This window comes from Carettochelys insculpta, chromosome 7, assembly GCF_033958435.1.
Source record: "Carettochelys insculpta isolate YL-2023 chromosome 7, ASM3395843v1, whole genome shotgun sequence".
NCBI classification, from domain to species: Eukaryota; Metazoa; Chordata; order Testudines; family Carettochelyidae; genus Carettochelys; species Carettochelys insculpta.
In genome coordinates, this window is record NC_134143.1 from 8,041,171 (window position 1) to 8,061,484 (window position 20,314).

General features: G+C 49.8%; 1 protein-coding gene across 3 annotated transcripts; it reads right to left on the reverse strand.

The window, feature by feature from the left end:
* Positions 1-296: 296 nt before the first annotated feature.
* Positions 297-17,980, reverse strand: GDF10 (growth differentiation factor 10). 3 transcript variants are annotated; one of them, XM_074999925.1, is made up of 3 exons: positions 17,577-17,977; positions 11,107-11,994; positions 297-1,376 (listed from the first exon to the last, which is right to left on the reverse strand). In XM_074999925.1, the coding sequence occupies exons 1-3, from the start codon at positions 17,920-17,922 to the stop codon at positions 1,303-1,305; spliced, it is 1,308 nt and encodes a 435-aa protein (XP_074856026.1). In that variant the 5' UTR covers positions 17,923-17,977; the 3' UTR covers positions 297-1,302. The 3 variants fall into 3 exon arrangements, with proteins under 3 accessions (XP_074856026.1, XP_074856024.1, XP_074856025.1); XM_074999923.1 differs by having other exon boundaries at positions 11,087-11,994; positions 17,577-17,956; XM_074999924.1 differs by lacking the exon at positions 297-1,376 and adding an exon at positions 1,385-2,257 and having other exon boundaries at positions 17,577-17,980.
* Positions 17,981-20,314: the final 2,334 nt, after the last annotated feature.

Genomic DNA, 20,314 nt, shown 5'->3' on the forward strand with positions numbered 1-20,314 from the left:
TTTAAATGTCGAGCAGGTGTTTTGCTTTTTAAGTACACCCATTGTGTACAGAGGAGGGACTTTTACCTGCAGACCACAGGCTTCATGTGGATCAGTGAGCTGTTTCTCACAGCCATCTGCATGGTCATGGTTTGCCAAGCAAGTTTGTGCCCCAGAATCAGTGCCAGATGTAGTCACATCAGACAAGCCCTTTTGGATCCTGCCCTGATATCTAAGGCACTAACCGTGTCCAAGTTGCAGTGTTCTCTGCATGGGGTTCTCCACTCAGCAAAGAGCGGTGAATCACACTAGAGTCATTTTAACTACTTTAGATACTACTGTACCTTTAATTTATTAGCTTTTGTTAAAAGCATTTAACAATCAATCTAGAGAATATAAAGTATAACTTACAAAAATATAAATCTTGGTTATTTTTAGTATTTAAACATATTTCTATATAGTTTGAGTTATTCAAAGAAAAAAATATATATAATGTTTAACAATCTGAAAGCAACAGCAATCAAGTGACTGTGGGAAGGCATTACATATGTCTTTTGTAAAATATATATTAGGGAAAGGGAACCAAAAGTGGTTACAATAACATACTGTGTATAGAAGCGCCTATACAGCACACTACATCTGAATCCCAAAGAAAAATATGCAAATGAAAGCATCTTATTACAGCATTCTTTTTCAGTATAAATATGTGGGTTAAAAAGGTATAAGTGAGTGTTTTAGGCAAAAAATGAAAAAATGGCCTGCAATTTTTGTACAAAAAACGGGATTCTCGAGTAAGCCTGCCTTTTGTAAAGTCCCTTTTCCCCTTGGTTAGCTGAAGACAGAAAACAGCCAGGAAAAAGGCAGGGAAAAGTCCTTCGGTTACAGCAAGCTCTGTTTAAGTAGACATGATTACACTGAATGTCAGATTTCTTAGATAGCCAGGTAAAGAAGAGGTTTGGGGTTTATTTTTTAAATGGGGGCGTTTTCTGGCAAATGAATCGTGGTAGTTTGTAAGACACGTGATGACATTAAGATCTTTCTAGGGGCACCTGTGTACTACTTTATTGTCTCTGCATGCTTTCTGTGGATGGAGTTATAGACTTGCATTCATTCATAAACACAGGACGATTAATATCCCATTCACAACTTCCCTAGAGTAGTTGGGCAGGGGGAGCTGGTCCCCTGAAAGGAGCATTGGCGTAGACTTATTGGCAAGCACAGGTCTCCACAGACATACTGGGGTACACCTTTAAAACAACATTTTTGTTCTCGTCTAAGAACAGGACGCTGAGTGAGTTCATCTTGTCCGGAACGCAGCAGGGCTCAGGAATGCCTGGAATGATTCCCACGGCTTTCACGATGCTCTGGATTGTGGCATGATTTGATGGCCGGACCACCTGGAACAGAGAAGGAAGGAAATTACCTCTCTTTTTTTATGGGAAGTCGCTTTCCAGACAGGCTTGGGAAAGGACAGCAGGTTTTTTATTTCCTTAACAAATGGAAATATGAGCCCAGATCATGGCTTGTCCCTTCCCAGTGAGCCCGAGCCTGGACTGGACACTTACCCAAGAGACAGACATCAGTCATGGTGCACTGTCAGAGGCCCTCAACTTACGCATAGAGGAGGGCGCTGCCTAGCATCCCATGACCTACAACAGGGAGCAAGGCAAGGCTGCTACAAGTGAACGGAAGTGCTCAGGATGCAAAGGTCACATCTAAGCATCACCCAGTGTTAGCTCTTCTCTTGGCTTACCAAGCGCAGGGCTCGTCTACACTGGAAAGGGGATCCTAACTACTCTGGAATAACTCCCTTGAGACGCTATTCTGAAATTACTTATTTCTCTTTCCCCCCGAATGCTTACTCTGCTTTGGAAGCCAGCGGGGCTGGTAGCCACTGCAGGCTCCAGGGCAAGGTGGGAGGGAAGCCCGGTCTGTGTCCCCAGAAAGGGCGGGGCCAAGGAAGGAAGCCCTGCCCCCTCACAGCCGCACGCAGAACGGCAGCACAGCACTGCTCTGTTGGCCTGAGGATCTGGCCCTTTTGAAATGCCAGGCCCTGGGTCAACTGCCCTTTTTACCCGCCTCCCGACAGCACCATTAGAGGGCCTGTTGGAAGCTGTCTAGTTATTCTGGATGAGCTGTGCTAGTCAACGTCCCCCTCCCCACCACTAGTCCTGTCTCACTACCTCCAACCCATCTGCTCACAGTCGGTGCGGCCTGTTCCTCGACCTCAGCACGTCTCCAGCACCAAGAGGCCTAACATGATGTTTGAAGGAAAGCACTGGAACAAAAGGAGAAGAGGCGTGAACTGCGCATTCAGTTCAGCCTGTGCAACAGCAGTGCCTTAAACAATACATGCCTGGTGTTACTTTTACTACTGATTTTCTACGAGCACCAGACCAGCAATGGTGAGCTGGGCGAGACTTTAAAAAGGCACGACAGAATGGAAACAGTGAATACAGGGCAATGAAATAAGCCAGGAATAAGTCCTCAGTAGTTGTGTACAGAGAGCTGGTATTGCGACATAATCCTATTTGTGACCTTATTTGCAAGTTGTTGTTTGTCAATTTGTGCTTTCAGTTCCTGTGCACAGATTTCGGTTTATGTGGCCCTTGCTGCATGAACTGCTGTCTCCTCGCCTCCGGCCCAGCTTTTACAACTGCACAGGGGCAGATTCACCATATAATGCACTAGAAATCCACAGTTATTGCAACTGTGCAGCTGCAACAGGTGAATGCGATAATGGCTGCTGGGATTCCCATTGAGACCTTCCCCTTTCTCCAGAACATCTCGTGCAGTTCTGAAAGAACAAACCATTCTGCGATCTGAAAACCCTCAGTGTCTGGTTACCTTATTAGGCAGGTATCAGCTCTTTGCTCCTGCTGGCCACGCTCAACCATAGGGTATTCAGGTACAGGGTGGTACCACAATTCCCATTCATGTCACACACTACTCAGTCTATAAGCATCTTTCTTAACTACAGGTTGAACCTCTCTAGTCTGGCAAGTATCGGAGGGGTAGCTGTGTTAGTCTGGATCTGTAACAGCAACGAAGGGTCCTGGGGCACCTTATAGACTAACAGAAAAGTTTTGAGCATGAGCTTTCGTGAGCACAGACTCACTTCATCAGATGCTGCTCTTGGAAATCTGCAGGGCCAGGTATAAATAAGCCAGAGCAAGGGTGGGGATAACAAGGTTAGCTCAGTCAGCAAGAGTGAGGCTTACTGCCAGCAGTTGATCTGGAGGTGTGAACACCAAGGGAGGCAAAGCTGCTTTTGTATTTAGCCAGACATTCACAGTCTTTGTTTAAGCCTGAGCAGAGGGCGTTGAATTTGCAGATGAATTGTAGCTCCGCAATTTCTCTTTGGAGTCTGGTCCTGAAATTTCTTTGCTGTAGGATAGCTACTTTTAAGTCTGCTACTGTGTGGCCTGGGAGATTGAAGTGCTCTCCTACGGGTTTTTGTATATTGCCATTTCTGACATTTGATCTAGTCTGGCAGTCTCTCATCCAGCAATATCCATAATCCGGCATGATTTTAGTGAGCTGGATGACCACTTATTTTGGTTTCCAGCCACCAGCCCTTGCTCTCAGCGTTCTGTGCTGTTATTTAGCCTTAATTTACCCCAAAATGTCTTCTAAGAGCCCAGTAGGCAGTGGAAGTGTTGGCAATGCTGTTAGATAATATTGACCTCCCATGCTCCAGCAAATTCACTCGTCCAGCACCAGTCAGCTCCCGAGGGTGCCGGATCAGGGAGGTTCAACTTGTATGAGCATCTGTACTACTTGGATGTCAGGACCAATTGCTTTGCCAGGTCCAAGGCAAGCTCATCTGCTCAGGCTGTTCCTTCCTACTTGGTTTATTAAATCATACCCACCATAATCATTAGCTTCTGCCTCCCTACATACTAACAATAGTTAATTGTTTCAGCAATTACTCGCTCAGGCTTCTCTTGATTTGGAGTTGCTCTTGTCAGCTTAGTTAGCACTACATTTGATCGTCAAATCTCCATCTGCCCACATGTGGAAACATTTGCCGTGACCAATTGTGTATCAAAGCTCTGCACACAGTTTCTGCAAACACAAACCTGAAAATCTCGGGTTGCATGTGAAGGTTGTCCCTTCACCTCCTATTGAAATCATAGCTGACGCATGGGGGGGCATGAGGGATCACGCCCACCCCTAGACTGGTCAAATGCCCCTACCCTCTAGATTTTAGATGCTGAAGCCAGGTGTCCTCTGTATGCCCCCACCCTGCCTGAGTATGGGTCACCTCTGAAATGCGGCTATCTCTGGGATGGAACACGGCTGCTATTGAACAGCACACAGCAACACTACACAGCTGTTCAGGACAGAAACGATACTACATGCAGTTGAAGCTCTAGAATGATTTAAGGAGGCCCAATTAGTTTTCCCCTGACATAAGAAGAAAATTGCTTCTTTCACTAAAAAGAAATACAGGTTGGACTCTCTAATCCAGAACTTTCTGGTCTGGCAACATCAGTAATCCGGCATGATTTCAGTTAACTAGATGACCACTGACAACGGGTATGGCCAAGTTTCCCATGGTCCCATAAGTTTGCTTCCAGCCATCAGTCCTGGCTCTCAGTGTTCTGTGCTGTTATTTGGCTGTAAATTACCCCAAAATCTCTTCTAAGAGCCTAATAAGCAGTGGAAGTGTTGGTAATGTGCGAGATCATGTCGGCATCCTCTGCTCCAGCAAATTCTCTCTTCCTGCAGCAGTCAGGTCGCAAGGGTGCCGGCTGAAAGAGGTTCAACCTGTACCTGGCATGCACTTGGTATTTTGCAGGAAATATGCAGGAAGAGGTTTTATCCTCTGACGATGACAATCCACAGCATAATATCACTTGCGCTTTTTAGCAGCAGCTGCACATCTGTACAAACTCAGCCATGTTAAAATCTTCAGATGCTCTCAGACTAAACGGAGGAACTGTGAGCTGCTCTAAGTGTATGCTATGCTGGTCTGGCAGTGACCCTTCAGGGTTCTGAGATACTGTCCCAACATCAAGTATTGGCTAATGCCTTACCGTGGAAAGTACTTTTTCTTAATTATAATTCCTCATCTGGGCAATGAACAAAAGCATCTCTTCCACAGCACCAGCCATCTATGGGCCTCCAGGTTCTTAGCAAACAGCAATGAATGAAGTTTCTCAGCTAGGTACGATTACAACCCTTCCTGTGCAGCTGGGGAGCCCAAGACAGAAAGAAGATGCAACTTTTAAAATGGAAAAGCAAGTTATGAGGTATGAACACAATACGGACTTCCAGATTCCCAGGGTGGTGCATCAATCATGGGGCAGGATTCTAGGCCATACTGCTTTCATTACTTTGTGCTTGTGACTCGAAACAGCCACGGAACCTAAGCTGTCACTAGACAGAGATGTGTCCAATAAACAGCAGCATGCACAGTTACCGGCCTCGGGATTTGTGGATCGGCAGCTGCATGAACTCACAGCAGCGCAGACGATAAGGGCCCCAAGGAATGAAGAGAGAGTAATGGATGATGGAAAGTCAGACGCGAGGAGCCTGCATCCCTGCAACCAGCTGCCCAAATGGGTTGGCCATTTTCCTAAACAATCCACTAGCCAAGATGGCCTAGAAGGGCAAATGCCACTTGGCTGTGCTCGCCGACAGCTGTGTTTATTATGATCTGGTGCTTTGCACAGAACCTGGCCGCCTGGACCAAACATCTGCAACGAATACAGGGCAGCACCACAGAACTCCCTTTCAGGCCAGGCTCAGAACTTTGCCAGGAAGCCTAGCCCAAGATCTGAGCCACCGCAGGCTAGCTTTTGCTTTATCTTTGTGCCAATGCGTGCTCTCAATGTGTGACTCCGAGCTCAAGGCACAGCCAAGGCGGTGCTGACACACTGGTGTAGTCCTGGTCCAGATGTTACATGCCAGTGAGTTTCAGCGACGACACGACAAGCCAGATTCTGCCCTCATTTACATCCCAGCCATTTGAGGAGCAATCTGATCCTAACAATACAGAAGTGTGGGGCTGAAGCACAAAACATACAGGCGGGTGATATAAAATAAAGTTGTCACACCACCCCTTCCAGCTTACACCTTCAGATCCTCATGAGTTGCTGTCCTCTCTTACAATCCCACCACGTTGTACCTACTTACACCAATTTCCTGACTCACACTACCCCAAGGAAGAACTGTCATGAGTACACTAGAGAAATGCAGTCCAGATGAATTTATTATAAAGCAAGTGCACCATTTGTTGAAAGACTATTTACAACATCAGTTGTTTGCTGCCACACTGGGTGGCTACAACTAGCGGGTCCTCCAGGGGTCAGTCCTCAGTCTGGGTGCTATGCAGTACTTCATTTATGTTTTGGATAACGGCATGGAAAGTACGCTAATAAAATCTGCAGATGACACCAGGCTGGGAGAGGCTGCAAGCATTTTGGAGGACAGGACTTCAAAACCACCTTGACAAATTGGAGACTTGGCAAGATGAAAGTCAACAAAGACAAGTGCAAAGTACTTCATTAGGAAAGCCCATCAAAGGGGGAAGAGAACTGGCTAGGTGGCAGTGCTACTGAAAAGGATCTGGAGGTTATTGTGGATCATATATTGACTATGATTCAACAATGTGATGTCCCTGTGGGGAAAAAAGACTGTGATAATGCTGGAGTGTATTAGAAAGAACATCACATGTAGGACATGGAAACTAGCGCTGCTCTGCTTGGCATTACTGAGGCCTCACATGAGCTGTGTCTGCACTTGCATTCCTCTTTGGAAAGTGGCATGCAAATGAAGAAAATTAAAAATGCAAATGAGGCACCGATTTACATAGCTGGCACCTAATCTGCATATTCTCCTTTCGAAAGAGCCTCTTTCAAAAGAAAAAAAGCAGTGTAGACACGGATCTTTCTAAAGCAAACCCCATCTCTGAAAGAATCCTTCTTCCTGAGACAAAATTGGAAGAAGGGGTCTTTTGAAGACGGGGTTTACTTTCAAAAGGGCCATGTCTACGCTGCTTTTTTAATTTTGAAAGAAGCTCTTTCAAAAGGATAATATGCAAATGAGGTGACAGATATACAAATCAGTGCCTCATTTGCATTTTGCTTTCCTTCATTTGCATGCCACTTTCCAAAGAGGAATCCAAGTGTAGACACAGCTATGGAGTATTCTGTTCAGTTCTGGTGCCACACTTAAGAAAAGAGGTAGAGCCAATCTGAGAGTCCAGAGAAGAATGAGACAAATGAGAAAAGCCTTAGGAAACCTGACCTCTGAGAAAAGACTCAAAACCCTGGGCAGGTTTAATGTAGAAAAAAGACCGAGGGGACCTCAGAACAGTCTCCCAATACATTCAAAAACAGGAAGATCAGTTGTCCTCTGTGTCCGTGGAAGGTGGGAGAAATAGTAATGGGCTTAACCTGCAGCAAAGAGGAGTTAGGTTTTACATTAGGAAAACGGCTTTTGAACTGTAAGGGTTGCAAAGCTCTGAAACTGCCTTCCAGGAGAGCTTGTGGAATTGCTCTCCCTGGAATTTTTTAATATCCGGTTGGACAAACACCTGTCAGAGATAATCTACGTTTACTTCGCCCGGTCTCCTCAGAGGGAGCTGGACTAGATGGCTTCTTGAAGTCCCATCCAGCCTGCATTTCTATTGTTCCTTTGCTGGGGGATCTAAATAAAACTGCTTTGTGGGACTCAGTTCCTAGTAGACAGGTGTCCGCATCATCAGAAACCAGCCCAGAACTGGCAATTGTTGGGCCACCTCTGTTGCCAGGCTAGTGACTGATAGAAAGGGAGTGATTCCTCACCTCCCCAGGTAGCTTCTCCAGAGGAAGTCAGGTGGCCTTGGGCAAGATGTGCCAATGTGCCCTGTATTTTGGGCAGAGATTAAGAACTTCAGTCTAGCAGAAAGGAAAAACATTTCTCTCCTGATCTGGTGGGGCTCAGCTTCCCAAACGTACCACATGGGTCCAGAATTGTAGCCCACCAAGAGAGCACTTCATTCGGTTTAGTTCCCTCCTATCCATCACCCTTTCTTGTGTTGGCTGGTCTAGGACAGGTTTTCAGAGTAGCCTGAACCTGACTCAAAACTTTTATAATTTCCAAAAATCACATGCCCAAATTCTTGACCAAGTTTTTACATATCCTAACGTTTGTATTTGTGAATAATATTTCTTCCTCTTCCCTGCCTCTGAGAGATTAAGTAGTTTGTCTGCTTGGAAGTGGATAGCTGAAGACTGTTTCCAAGACTTTAGTTTCTCTTCTCTGTGTTCAATTTGTGGGTGCTCAGATTCAGGAGTAATGACAGAAACTTTGACTTTCTGTCTCATTTTCTCTTACGTACAGTTGGGAGCAGCCAGAAAGAAGACTCTGCAGAACAATGGGGCCTAATGAGAGATGGACCCACACTGAAAATCTGAACCCACCTGGATCTGCATCTATCAGAATTGCAGCTCTGTGGCTCCGATGCATCTACTTGCCTAATACTTCTGAAAGCCAAGTAGTGAGATTTAAAATTATCTACATCTACAGTTGGCTGGTCCTTACCTTAGAAACAACTTAGCCTATTTCTATTTCAGATTCAAATCGTTTTTGTATTCCATCTAAGAATTTTTCTCACCCTTTTGGCCTCAGGCAGTGTGGGAAAGTAGGTTTAACACAGAAAAACTGGCAATCAATTGGTTCACCAGACCCTAGATTTGTTGGAGCAAAGGGGAAAAGTCAGGCGGGACTAGAAGCACAGGCTTGGGAGTCTGATGCGGGGAGTACGCCACACACAACGCAAGTGACCTTGGGCAAGTCTCCTGACCTGAGTTTCTCCATGTCTAAAAGAGGGATGACACCTATTTCAGTGTTTGAAAATACTCTGACGTAAGGTATTCTCTGCTACTTGAGTGCAGGTTGGGTAACTCATAGGCTAAAGCCAGAAGGGTCCAGTGTGATCAGTTAGTCTGACCTACAGCTTAAGGCAGGCCATAGGACTTCACTCAATTCCTTTATGAACAAGAGCAGACCTTTAAAAATACCCAATCTTGATTTTAAAATTGCCAATTCTTAAGGGTTTTTTTCTGAATAGTTAATTACCCTCATGGTTAAAATACTGTCTTAATTCTACTCTAAATTTCTCCAGCCTTTGATCTTGTTTGTTTGTTGGTTTGGAGAGCTCTTTATTTTTGAATTTTCATTCCCTATAAAGGTACTTGTAAGCCATGAACAAGTCACCCCCTAACCATCTCCTCGTAAGCTAAATAGACTGAGCTCCTTCCGTCTCTCACTGTACAACAGATTTATGAAACTTTCAGTCATTCTCATGACACTTCTCTGAACCCTCTCCAATCTCTCAATGTCCATACTGAACTGCTGACGCTTGAACTGAACACAATATTCCAGTAGTGGTCACCAATACAACCTTGCTACACAAAAGTTCTTTGTTCATGCATTACGCTTAGCTGAGCCATTTGCAGGGATAAATGCTTTTTTACATAGATTTCTGGTGTACACTAGGGAACAAAGTCAATCCCAGATTTGCAATTCTAGCTATGCCATTAGTGTAGCTAGCACTGACGTAAAAGGATTGACTTTGTTCCCTGGTGCAGATCGGGGATCTTTGGGCTCGCGCCGACCGTCTCTTACTCCATTCAATAGTGTTGAGTACCTGGGTGATGGCCAAGCCCACAGAGATCGATTTTGTCAGGTCTTCACCGATGTGGCAAAATGGAACTCCAGTGGATCAATCGCAGTGTGCCAAATGCAGGGAAAGTACAGATATACCCTTAGGTTTGTGAAGGTGTATAAATTGTGCACTGCTTTGAAAGCGTGCTACCTAAAAATCCACATCTCTGTAAGATTAATTATCTCCTGTTTTATAAGAACTCCATGGATTATCCTGTCTAGTGCAGAAAGTTGGACATATTTTCCACCCTTTCTTCTGGTGCCCTGCTTACGGTTTGGAGGCACAGATTATCGCAATACATTTAATTGCAGAAGGACCTCTCCAGTCAGTGGAGAATATTCATTTGTCTGCCAGTGCTAAATCAGGAATTAGAAGGTTGCTGCTCGAGCATCCCTATGTCAAAGCAAAGAAGAAAAGCAGGAAACCATCATAACTGTAACGTACATCTTGGGTCAAATCTAGAAGGCAAAACTCCTACGGCACTTCAGTTTGGCATTTTAGTAATAAGGGCAGGTCTACACTAGACCTGAAAGTCAATCCTAGATATGCAATTCCAGCTATGACAACTGCACAGCTGGAATTGACTTATCAAGGATAAATGTATCTGTCCTTCACTGAGGGAGGTCGACGGGAAAAACTGTCTCACTGACCTCCCTTACTCCTTGCGATAATGAGGAGTACAGGGGTCGGCCGTTGAGCCCTGATCATTCAATTTCATGCATCCCCACTAGGCACACTAAAGCGAACCCTGAAGATAAACCCTGACTGGGTCAATCTCCTGGCAAGTGTAGATGTATCCTGAGTTTCGCTCACATGCGCAGAAGGAATTCCAAACCCTACACAAACACTTCTGTAAGATGCATGGTTTGGTCCCCATTAATGTAAATTTTTCTCTCCCACACCGAAAGCAAGTTGAAGAGTTGGTGCATGTGATACTTTAATCCATTGCACAGGCCTGCATCTTGTGGTTTGAGGTCAGACTCCTAGATCTATTTGGATAAAGTGTAAGTTGAAGATCAATATTGTGAAAGAGGCCTTAACAGCAATATCAGTTGGGCTTCAGAACAGGTTCCAAAACAATAATGTGGAAATCCTGTAGCGGTCAGAGCTCTCTCTGTACTAGAGCTCAAGAGATCTGGATTCCTTCCCCAGATCCACCAGCAGACTGCTGGGTGAGCTTGGGCAAGTATTATAACTGCTCTGCTCCTTAGTTTTCCCCACTGCAAAATGGGTATGGGTGAGACTGGCCTCCATTCAAAAGTGCTATGAGATCTGTGGGTGAAAAGCACCACTGAAGAGCTAGTGATTGTAATTCAATTAGGTTGCGCAGAGCACTATTGTGCTGAAAAGTCCCACAGCAGCAGGAGCAGTGGGACAGACTAGGTAATCTTAGATCAACATATTGCAAATAAAGACAAGTGCATGAACAGGAGAGACTCATACTACCTTGGGCATTGGAAACTCACAAGCCCCAGCACAGTAATATGCATCGAATGACTTGGGAGATATGATCCATTCATTCCAGCCAATGTCGGCGAAGTCCACTTTCATGTATCTTCTCGAGCAAATCCTGGGTTCATTCCACTGTTTTCGTCTGGCTTTCTTCATGGTTTTCTCATCAAAATTTAGCACCTGCGATTTTGTAAGCATCTCTGAGCTTTCTTTCCCTTTCTTCCTCCGGTCCCTGCGTGAGGTTTTGGGTTTGAGGGATTTGTAGGCACTTTCCCATATGTCATGTTTGTTGTATCTGTAGTTGCTATAGTCCACCTCTGGCAGCTCATTATTCTGGATTGAGCTGGAAAGAAATATGTCCCTCCTCACCCGGGTGTCCGTGGAAGCATTGGGAGCCAGGCTGGGATCCCCATCGCTGGAAGGGAACGGGTCATACCTCTGCAGAGTCACAGCCACGCTGTTGGGGTCTGATATGGCCAGGTCATTAGCATAAACCAGGATGTACGGTAAGTGATCGCTGAGCGGCTCAGGGAAGTCCTGGTATTTCTCTCCAGAACTGAGTTCCGCACAGAGGATGAGCTCACCATCCCTTTTAGACTCTTTTACGACATGGGAGATATCCTTCGTCTGCCAAGCCCCCCGCCTGTGGAGGAACACTGTGATGTTGCCTTTCACCAGCCCGTAGGCGGAGTTCTGGAGAACGCTTCGGAAAATGACGCTGAGCCGGGGGATTGGGGGCAGATGGAGGAGGCGGCAGGATGAGTTCTTGGTGCGTTTGCAAATCACTTCCCGGTGCCGGGGAGGCTTGTCCCAGTACAAGTGGAAGGTGGCGCTGAGGATCAGCTCCGAATCCTGCATGGACGTCAGATTGAAGCAGTACAGGGGCTTCTGGCCCAAGAGCTCTGCAAGGGAGGAAAGAGAGACAAACAAATCAACATATATTTAACCATGAATGCCAAGTATCACTAAATAGCTGGGCTTCCAGACCTGATGCTCTTCTCGTGTGCCCCACTGTGTGCCAAGAGGGATTGGACTCAGTGGAGCTACAAGAGCTTAAAACCAAGCTAAGTGAGAGGTGATCCAAATTAGCTGGACAGCCATGTTCTCTCTAATCTTTTCCATCCGGGGGCAGAATAAATTTTGTTATGTGCACTCAGGCATGTGCACCACCAAGAAAAACACAGGCTGCCAGCTGTGGACACTCTGCTAACCAGCTGGGTGGCATCTGAATATCTCCTCGGTGGCCACCCAAGTGCTCAGTTTGCAGGGAACACCACTGGAGACCCCAACCAGGGCATGACCCCAGTGTGCGTGGCTGCACGTATCCACACAGGACTCCCTGCCCACAAAGAGTTGACAGTCTTGGCAGCCAAAAGATCCCTGCTACATACATGGGAGGCAGAGGCAAAGGGATATTAAGTGACACACTCGAGGTCACACAGGGAGTGTGTGGCAAAGATGGGAATTGAATCCAGACCTTTTGCATCCTGGCCCATTGCTTTGACCAAAAGACCAACCTGCCTCTCAGGTCCTTCTGTCCTCCTCATTCCACTTCCTTCCCTTCCCCTTTTGCATCCTGCTCAAGCCAAGTAGGATCCTCCCGGCAGTTGTTCCTCCCAGGGACTTTTGCTGGCACTGAGAGCAGGGAGACACTGTCAGAGTGCACCCTCCGTGAGTGCCTAGGGAGTATGCGAAGAAAGGAAGAACTGACCTGACGACTGCAGAGTGGCACAGTGCAGAGGCTCTCCAGCTGCTGAAGCGGGCGGAATGCATTCTGGGAGGGCATGGAAAGGGCTAGGGACAGAACTTACAGAGCTGGGCAGCTGGAGAGCAGCGGCTGCTGGCCAGGCAGTCAGCTCTAAAGGCAGTGCCACTGTCAGCAGCAGAGAAGGAAGGGTTCGTGGGTCATACCAGAGCAGCTTTCAGAGCTCAGTCCCCAATTAGCAGCCAAAGCTTTCTACTAGCTGGGTGGCTGAAGAGTGACAACTTCTGGCTGGGCATCCAAGGGAGCTGGTGGGGAACTGACACCAAGAAGGTGGGACATGGGCAAATAAGTCTGAAAACTACTGGAACAGTGGACAGATCAGTGGCCTGGGACTCAGGAGTCCTGCAGGGGAGCTACTCCTAGCTCAGCCACTGCCCTGCTGGGTGACCGTGGGCAAGTCACTTTCCCGTACTGCCAACCATGAGCAGAAGAGGACTTGGCTTCCTAGCACTTCCACGCCCTGCAGGACACCAAGTGTGGCCACTGCTCCCTCCAAGAGAGCATGGAAAATAAGTGTGTCTCTGTGGTGACTCAGAGCCGTTAGTTCAGCAACATAGAGGTCCAGGGTCCAGATCGGGGTGGGCAAACTGTGGCCAACAGATGGCAGCTGGCCCATCAGACCTTTACACCCAGCCCTCGAGCACTAGCTGGGGAGCGCGATTGGTGGCCTGCCCTGCTCAGCCTGCTGCTCTGTGGCTGCAACAATAAGTGGAGGGAAATCTCCAATTGGCTGGGCCCTCGGGCATGCCCCATTGGCTCAGTGGCTAATCCACCACTGGGAGGCGATCAGGCCAATGAGCATTTCTGGTCCACTATACAACTGCTTATGCAGATGTGGCCCTCAGTCCAAAACGTTTGCCCATCCCTGGTCCAGGGGAAGGAGCCAGGCTGCTCAGCAGACACTCCACTGGGTGTGCCAAAGCAGCTGCATGACTTCAGATGAGTGAGGTGCCATTTTTGCAAAGGATTTCAACAACGCAAATCGTGGTTTCTTTCCAACGGAGAACAAAAATGGGAAATGTTGACGTTCTGCATGAAACGGAACGGGATCCAGGAAGGGCCAGCTGGGTAAAACGTCAGGGGACCAAGCTGCCCGTGCAGCCTTTATTATACTCTCCTGTCCATGTGCGTTACGATGCTATCTCAGGTAACTGCTTGGATCGCTGTGCCCACTTCTGCAGGACCCGTCTCATTCAGTGCACGGGAGAGAGGTACTCAAGGAACGAGTCAGGCTTCTCTAGCTAAGGAGGCTGTTGTCTGTAGGAGCCTGGCGTCACTTGCTCATGAAGCTGGGCGGCACACGGTAACAAGACGTGAGCAGGAAGGACAGCTTCCTGGGTTAGGCACACCTGAGCGCCACAAAGGAGAACTCAGTTCTGCCTGTGGCAACAGCATAGGTGCTTCTCGTTGAGTCACTTCACACTCCTCCCAGGTGGGCACAAATTACACAAGTGGGTGAAACATCTGAGGCCAGATTTGCAGACCCGCCAAGCACTCACGACTGCTGCTGAAGTGGACTGACACGCTGCTGTGCTTTGAACATAAGGAGTTCTGAGGGCTTGGAAGCAAAAATCAGGCCCAAGGGAGTCTCAGGTCGGGCACCTTTTGCCTGATTGGATCTTAATACGGATGGCTCTTCCCCATTTGTAACATGGAGGTATCAACCCTCTTTCTTCACGACTCCCCTGTGAGGCAAAGACATTACTCTTGGCACCGCTTTCTTATTAGTGCAAGGAGCACCCTAGCTCAGCCCAGGAGGAAGTTAACTGTGCTCAGCGCCAAGGTTAGATGGTGTACAGCAAACAGGACACAGTGCCGCACTTGAACGAGGAAGATAAGAAACACTGAATCCCGACTCAGCCAGTGAGCACCAGCCCCACTTTGTGTGGACTAAGGCAGAGATTCTGCAGAGGAAAAGAATACAATAAACTCTTTCATATCAGGCATTCTATCGCCCGGAACTCTCAAACAACCACAAGTAAATTTGAGTTATGTTTTCCATAAGCACAGTATAGGGAAAATAAAGGCAGATAAATACAGTAAGTTTACAGTGTACAATACTATTGTTGTTGGTAACTAAAGTACTCTGCACACATTTTTGTTTGTTTCTTACTATCTAATCTGGTTTTTCTTTAGTGGTGTACATTGCTAGGTATACCTCTCTATTATTCCAGAATATTTGAACATCTGGCAACCTCCCGGTCCCAGGGTTGCCGAGTATGAAAGAGTTTACTGTAGCATGTAATCTTATCATTAAAGACAATCTCATAATGCATATGCACACGGGGGACAAATTAAGATTGCATTGGCAACCTTAATTCTGGCATTAATTCTTAACTTCACAGTGCTTGATACGTCTGCCTTTTAAATATGTAATATGATATATCCTAATACCACTGGACCTACACTATAGAGGACTATATGAACTTTAGAAAGGATGCACTCAACAAACCTAGAATTGCCACTGGAACAGAGAAATTAACAGATTTTTGTAGCTGCTGCACTCCTTTGCTTATCACAGTAAAGGCTGCTATCTGTATAACAAGAAGCACGCAAATTTCATGCATCGTGGGGAAAAAAAAGTGATGTTTTCCCCTTCCAAACACCTTACCTCCCTCAAGAACTCTAGAATCTCATGAAGGAAAGGAAGGAGTTAATGCTACAAGATAAGGCCCTTTCTCCCATGCTGGTCTTGAACACTCCTATAGTGAATCTCAGAAAATGATGATCTTTGATTTGTAAATTGCCAGTGACAATAATAAGAAACGAATGTTATAACTCTGCCACAAGGGGCCTGGTGGAGGGGGTTTCCTCTTTCGGGCTACTGAAGGAAGAGAGGCGCTCTAGCAGCGAAGACTCCAGCTTGGGAGTCAGGGCTCTGGTTTCAGACCTGGCTTTGCAGTTTACTCACTGGGAGTTTGGGAAAGTTACTTCCCACTCTCTGTGCCTCACTTTGACCGTCAATAAGATGGATGTAAAAATACCTGCCCTTGTTATGTTGATCTGTGAGACTTTGGGGAAGACATGCTGCTATTTAAATGCTCAGTACTATTGCATTTCAGGAGATGGTATGTGTGTATGTTTTAAAATAAACTCAGCCATCCCAGGCTATTTGAGTTACTTTTAAAACAGATTAATCAGAGTATGAGAAAGATTACACCAGAGGGAAGAAGGAATTTGATTTACCAGATGACACCAGTGGCCCATCACCCTGGCACAAGAAAGTGCGAGAAATGCTGTCATAGGAAAATTTTCTGCCATCCAGAATTTTTTTTCCTACACCCTATCAGCAAGTCATTGGCTAATGCTCTAAGACTGAAAGGTTTATCTCCCTTATAAATGTCAGGGGTTTTAATACAACTCTAAATGTCCACATTAACCATACATGCATTCAGGCAAGCATCAACTCCTAGCAGGAAACATTGTCCATTTTCAAGTACATTTTACAGCTACAACATGGAAAAGTAAGTTAGTATGTGTTGTTACAACAAAGATTTTCCAGTAACTGCTTGCTGTAAAATATTACCTACTGCATTGCACTCTACATCATGCAAGTCTCTTTAAAAACCCCAAGAAATCTTGACACAGAATGAAGTTTTGCACGCCTGTATCTAAAAAAACACCCTGGAGGCGTCAAGATAGAAAGCTTCTTTTGAAATTTGCAGCGAGAAACATAAAGGGAGGATTTCATTTTTCTCATCTTCCCCAAATAATATATGAACCCTATCCTGGAACAGGGTTCCCAAAGACGCCACTGGCCCAGGTGCTAATTGTCAAATAAGCATCAGTCTAACTATTGAACGTGGCTGCTCTTCAGTTAAATAAGGGGCAGTTTCCTAGCGTGAGTTAACAAACACTCTTCGGCATACAGTGATTTGGCGGCAGGAGGTCTCCTATTGCAGCTGTACATCAAAGGACGACAGATCTCCCTCCTCTCCTGCACCCCTCCATTCTTTTTTTAGAGGTCATACTAAGTACAGGGCAGCCTTATGCGGGTGAGCGAGACCTTTTAGAAGGTCCCATAGGTGGCGCCCTTGTAAAGAGCAGCTCATTGCCGTGTCTGGGGACCACTTTGAGGCAAAGAATCTGTGAAGTTTGAACAGTTGCCATCATACCCGTTGAAGCTCTAATCCAGAACTCGCTGGTCCGGCAACCCCCATAATCCGGCATGATGCTCGTGAGCCGGCCGACCACTCATCATGGGTGTGACCAATCTTCCCGCGGTCCCATCAAGTTTGTTTCCCACCCCGGTCCTGTCTCTCAGTGTTCTGGGCTGATCTTTAGCTGCAATTCACCCCTCAATGTCTTCCCCGAGCCCGGCCAGCAGGGGGAGCGTTGGGAACGGGCCAGACAGCGTTGACCTCCCCTGGTCCGGCAAATCCGCTCGTTCGACCCCCCCATCCCCCGCCACAGGCCGGACGAGGGAGGCTCGATCCAAAGTCTGGAGGCCTTCAGGAGCCGGGGGACCCCTCCGAGCGGCTCTTCCCTCCCCGGGGGGGAGGGGGGTCTCTGGCGAGGTGGCCCCATCATTCAGTTCTTGCTCAAGCCCGGCCCCCGGCCGCCCGCCCGCAGCCCCCCGGCGGGAGCTTCTGGGCGGCGGGGGCCGGGGAGAGGCTCCCGGAGCGAAGGGAAGGCGCAGGCGCGGGGTGACCCCCGGCTGGGCGCTGCACGGGAACCCCTGCGGGACCGGAGCTCCCCCCGCCCCCCGGCCCGGCTTACCCCGCCTGGCTTTGAAGCTGCGCACCGTGTTGCCGTCCCCGGCCCGGCCGCCTTCCCGGCTGTACTTCTCGTAGAGCTTGAGCATGTGGACAGCGACCGCGTCCCGCGCGGGGGCCGGGGGCTCGGGGCCGGGCTGGCGGCTGGCGCCCCCCTGCCCCAGCGCCCAGAGCAGCAGGCAGCACGCCAGGCGGCCGGCCATCGGGCTCCTGCGGCAGCGAGCGGCCGCCGCCAGTCTCCGGCCCGCGAGGTGAGCCGCGCTGCACCGGCCTGGGCTGGGCTGGGCTGGGCCGGGCCGCCAGGCGGGGACCCCCCTCCCCGCCCCTCCCGCCCGCCGCTGGCCGGTCATGCGCGGCGCCGGGCTGGGCTGGCCTCGCCGGGGGGCGGGCGCGGGCGCGGGGCGGGGGCGCGGCTCGCCGGGGGCTGGGGAGGTTGGCAGCGAGCGCCGCGCTCCGGCCCCCGCCTCCAGCGCCGGCCCCGGGGGGCGCCCGGCCCGGCCCGGCAGCGCCGCGGGGAGGGGCGCCGAGAGCTGCCGATGGGGCGTCCGGTGGGGGGGGGGGGGGTCAGGCACAGCCAGACCTGTCGTCCCCAAAGGCGGTGTTTACCCCCTCCCGTCCCCCCCATCCCCTGCCCATCGCCCCCCGCCTGGTGCCAGGCCCTGCCCATCACCTCCCGTCCCTCCCCCGTCCGCTGCCCATCAGCCCGTTCTCCTGTGCCCTCCCGTCTGCTGCCAGGCACTCCCCATCGCCCCCACGTCTGCTGCCAGGCACTCCCCATCGCCCCCCCGTCTGCTGCCCATCACCTCCCGTCCCTCCTCCGTCCGCTGCCCATCAGCCCGTTCTCCTGTGCCCTCCCGTCTGCTGCCAGGCACTCCCCATCGCCCCCCCGTCCGCTGCCCATCACCTCCCGTCCCCCGCATCCCCTGCCCATCGCCCCCCGCCTGGTGCCAGGCCCTGCCCATCACCTCCCGTCCCTCCCCCGTCCGCTGCCCATCAGCCCGTTCTCCTGTGCCCTCCCGTCTGCTGCCAGGCCCTGCCTATCACCTCCTGTCTCCTTCGTCCGCTGCCCATCACCCCGTTCTCCTGTACCCTCCCGTCTGCTGCCAGGCCCTGCCCATCACCTCCTGTCTCCTTCGTCCGCTGCCCATCACCCCGTTCTCCTGTACTCTCCCGTCTGCTGCCAAGCACTCCCCATCACCCCCCCATCCCCGTCCTTCGCCCCCCGTCTGCTGCTAGGCCCTGCCCATCACCCCCTGTCCCCTTCCCATCACCCCCTGTCCCCTGCCGTCCGCTGCCTATCACCCTGTTCTCCTGTACCCTCCCGTCTGCTGCCAGGCACTCCCCACCGCCCCCCCCATCCCTGTCCATCGCCCCCCGTCTGCTGCCAGGCCCTGTCCATCACCCCCCAGTCCCCTGCCCATCACCCCTGTTCCCTGCCGTCCGCTGCCCATCACCCCGTTCTCCTGTACCCTCCCATCTGCTGCCAGGCACTCCCCACCACCACCCATCCCCTGCACATCGCCCCCCGTCTGCTGGCAGGCCCTGCCCATCACTCCCCATCCCCTGCCCATCACCCCTGTCCCCTGCTGTCCACTGCCCATTGCCCCGTTCCCTCTTGTCTGCTGCCAGGCACTCCCCATCACCCCCATCTGCTGCCTATCATCCCCTCCCCTCCGTTCCCTCCCTTCTGCTGCCAGGCACTGCCCATCGCCACCCCCATCCCCTGCTGTCCTCTGGCCATGACCCCCCGTCCGCTGCCCATCACTTCCTGTCCCTTGTCCATCGCCCCCGGTCCCCTGCCAGGCCCTGCCCATTGCCCCTCCTGTCCTGGGGCAGGTTATATTAAAAAATAGAAACCTGTCAGGGAGGGTGATGGGTCCTGGTGCAAGTGCAGACGACTGGACTCGATGACCTCTCAAGGCCCCATCCAGCTCTGTGTGATGTGTATCTCTCCCTATTTCAAGGTCCGTCAGTGGCTATTAGCCAGGATGGGTGGGGATGTTGTCCCGAGCCCACATTTGCCAGAGGCTGGAAGCGGATGACCGGAGAGGGATCTCTTTGGTGATTACCTGTTGTGTTCACTCCCTCTGGGGCACGTGCCATTGGCGACTGTTGGGAGACAGGGTGCTGGGCTAGATGGACCTTTTTTCTGATGCATTGCGACTGGTCTTATGCTCTGTAAACTGCCCCCTTTCTGTGTGCTCCTAGGACCTAGGCCTGGGGCATTGATGAGCCAGCAAGCAACTGTTCTGTCCCACCATGCAGCCAGAGTCACTGCTGATTCTGAAGCAGGTATTCAGCTAGCAAGGGTTCAAGGAGGAAAGGCTTGGAGGGAAGCACTCTGGAGCGTGCTCTGAAGAGTGGAGAGGCTGCTGGCCTTCCTGAAGGCTTTGTGTAACCCACACACCTAGAGGTGTGGTTCACTGTCCCATGGAGTGGCACTCGGACCACTCACACGGAGAAAGAGTGAGGTTCCTCTACAGCCTTAGCGGTGAGCCAGAAGGCTTTTAGTCAAACCTCAGAGCCTCCTGCACTAAGCTCCAGAGGTTTCAGGTTTGAGTCCACCTGGGGATGGTTACAATTTCTTGGGCTGGGAATTGAGTTAGGTCTATATTGCACCCAGGCCAGTTGGTCAAGTGATGCAGGGTTATCTGAACTGCAGAGCATAGCTGCCCATTTGGCTCTCTACATGCAGTTAGAGGGCCCAGCAGCTTTCAGCTTGATCGGTGAGGGAGCTGAAGA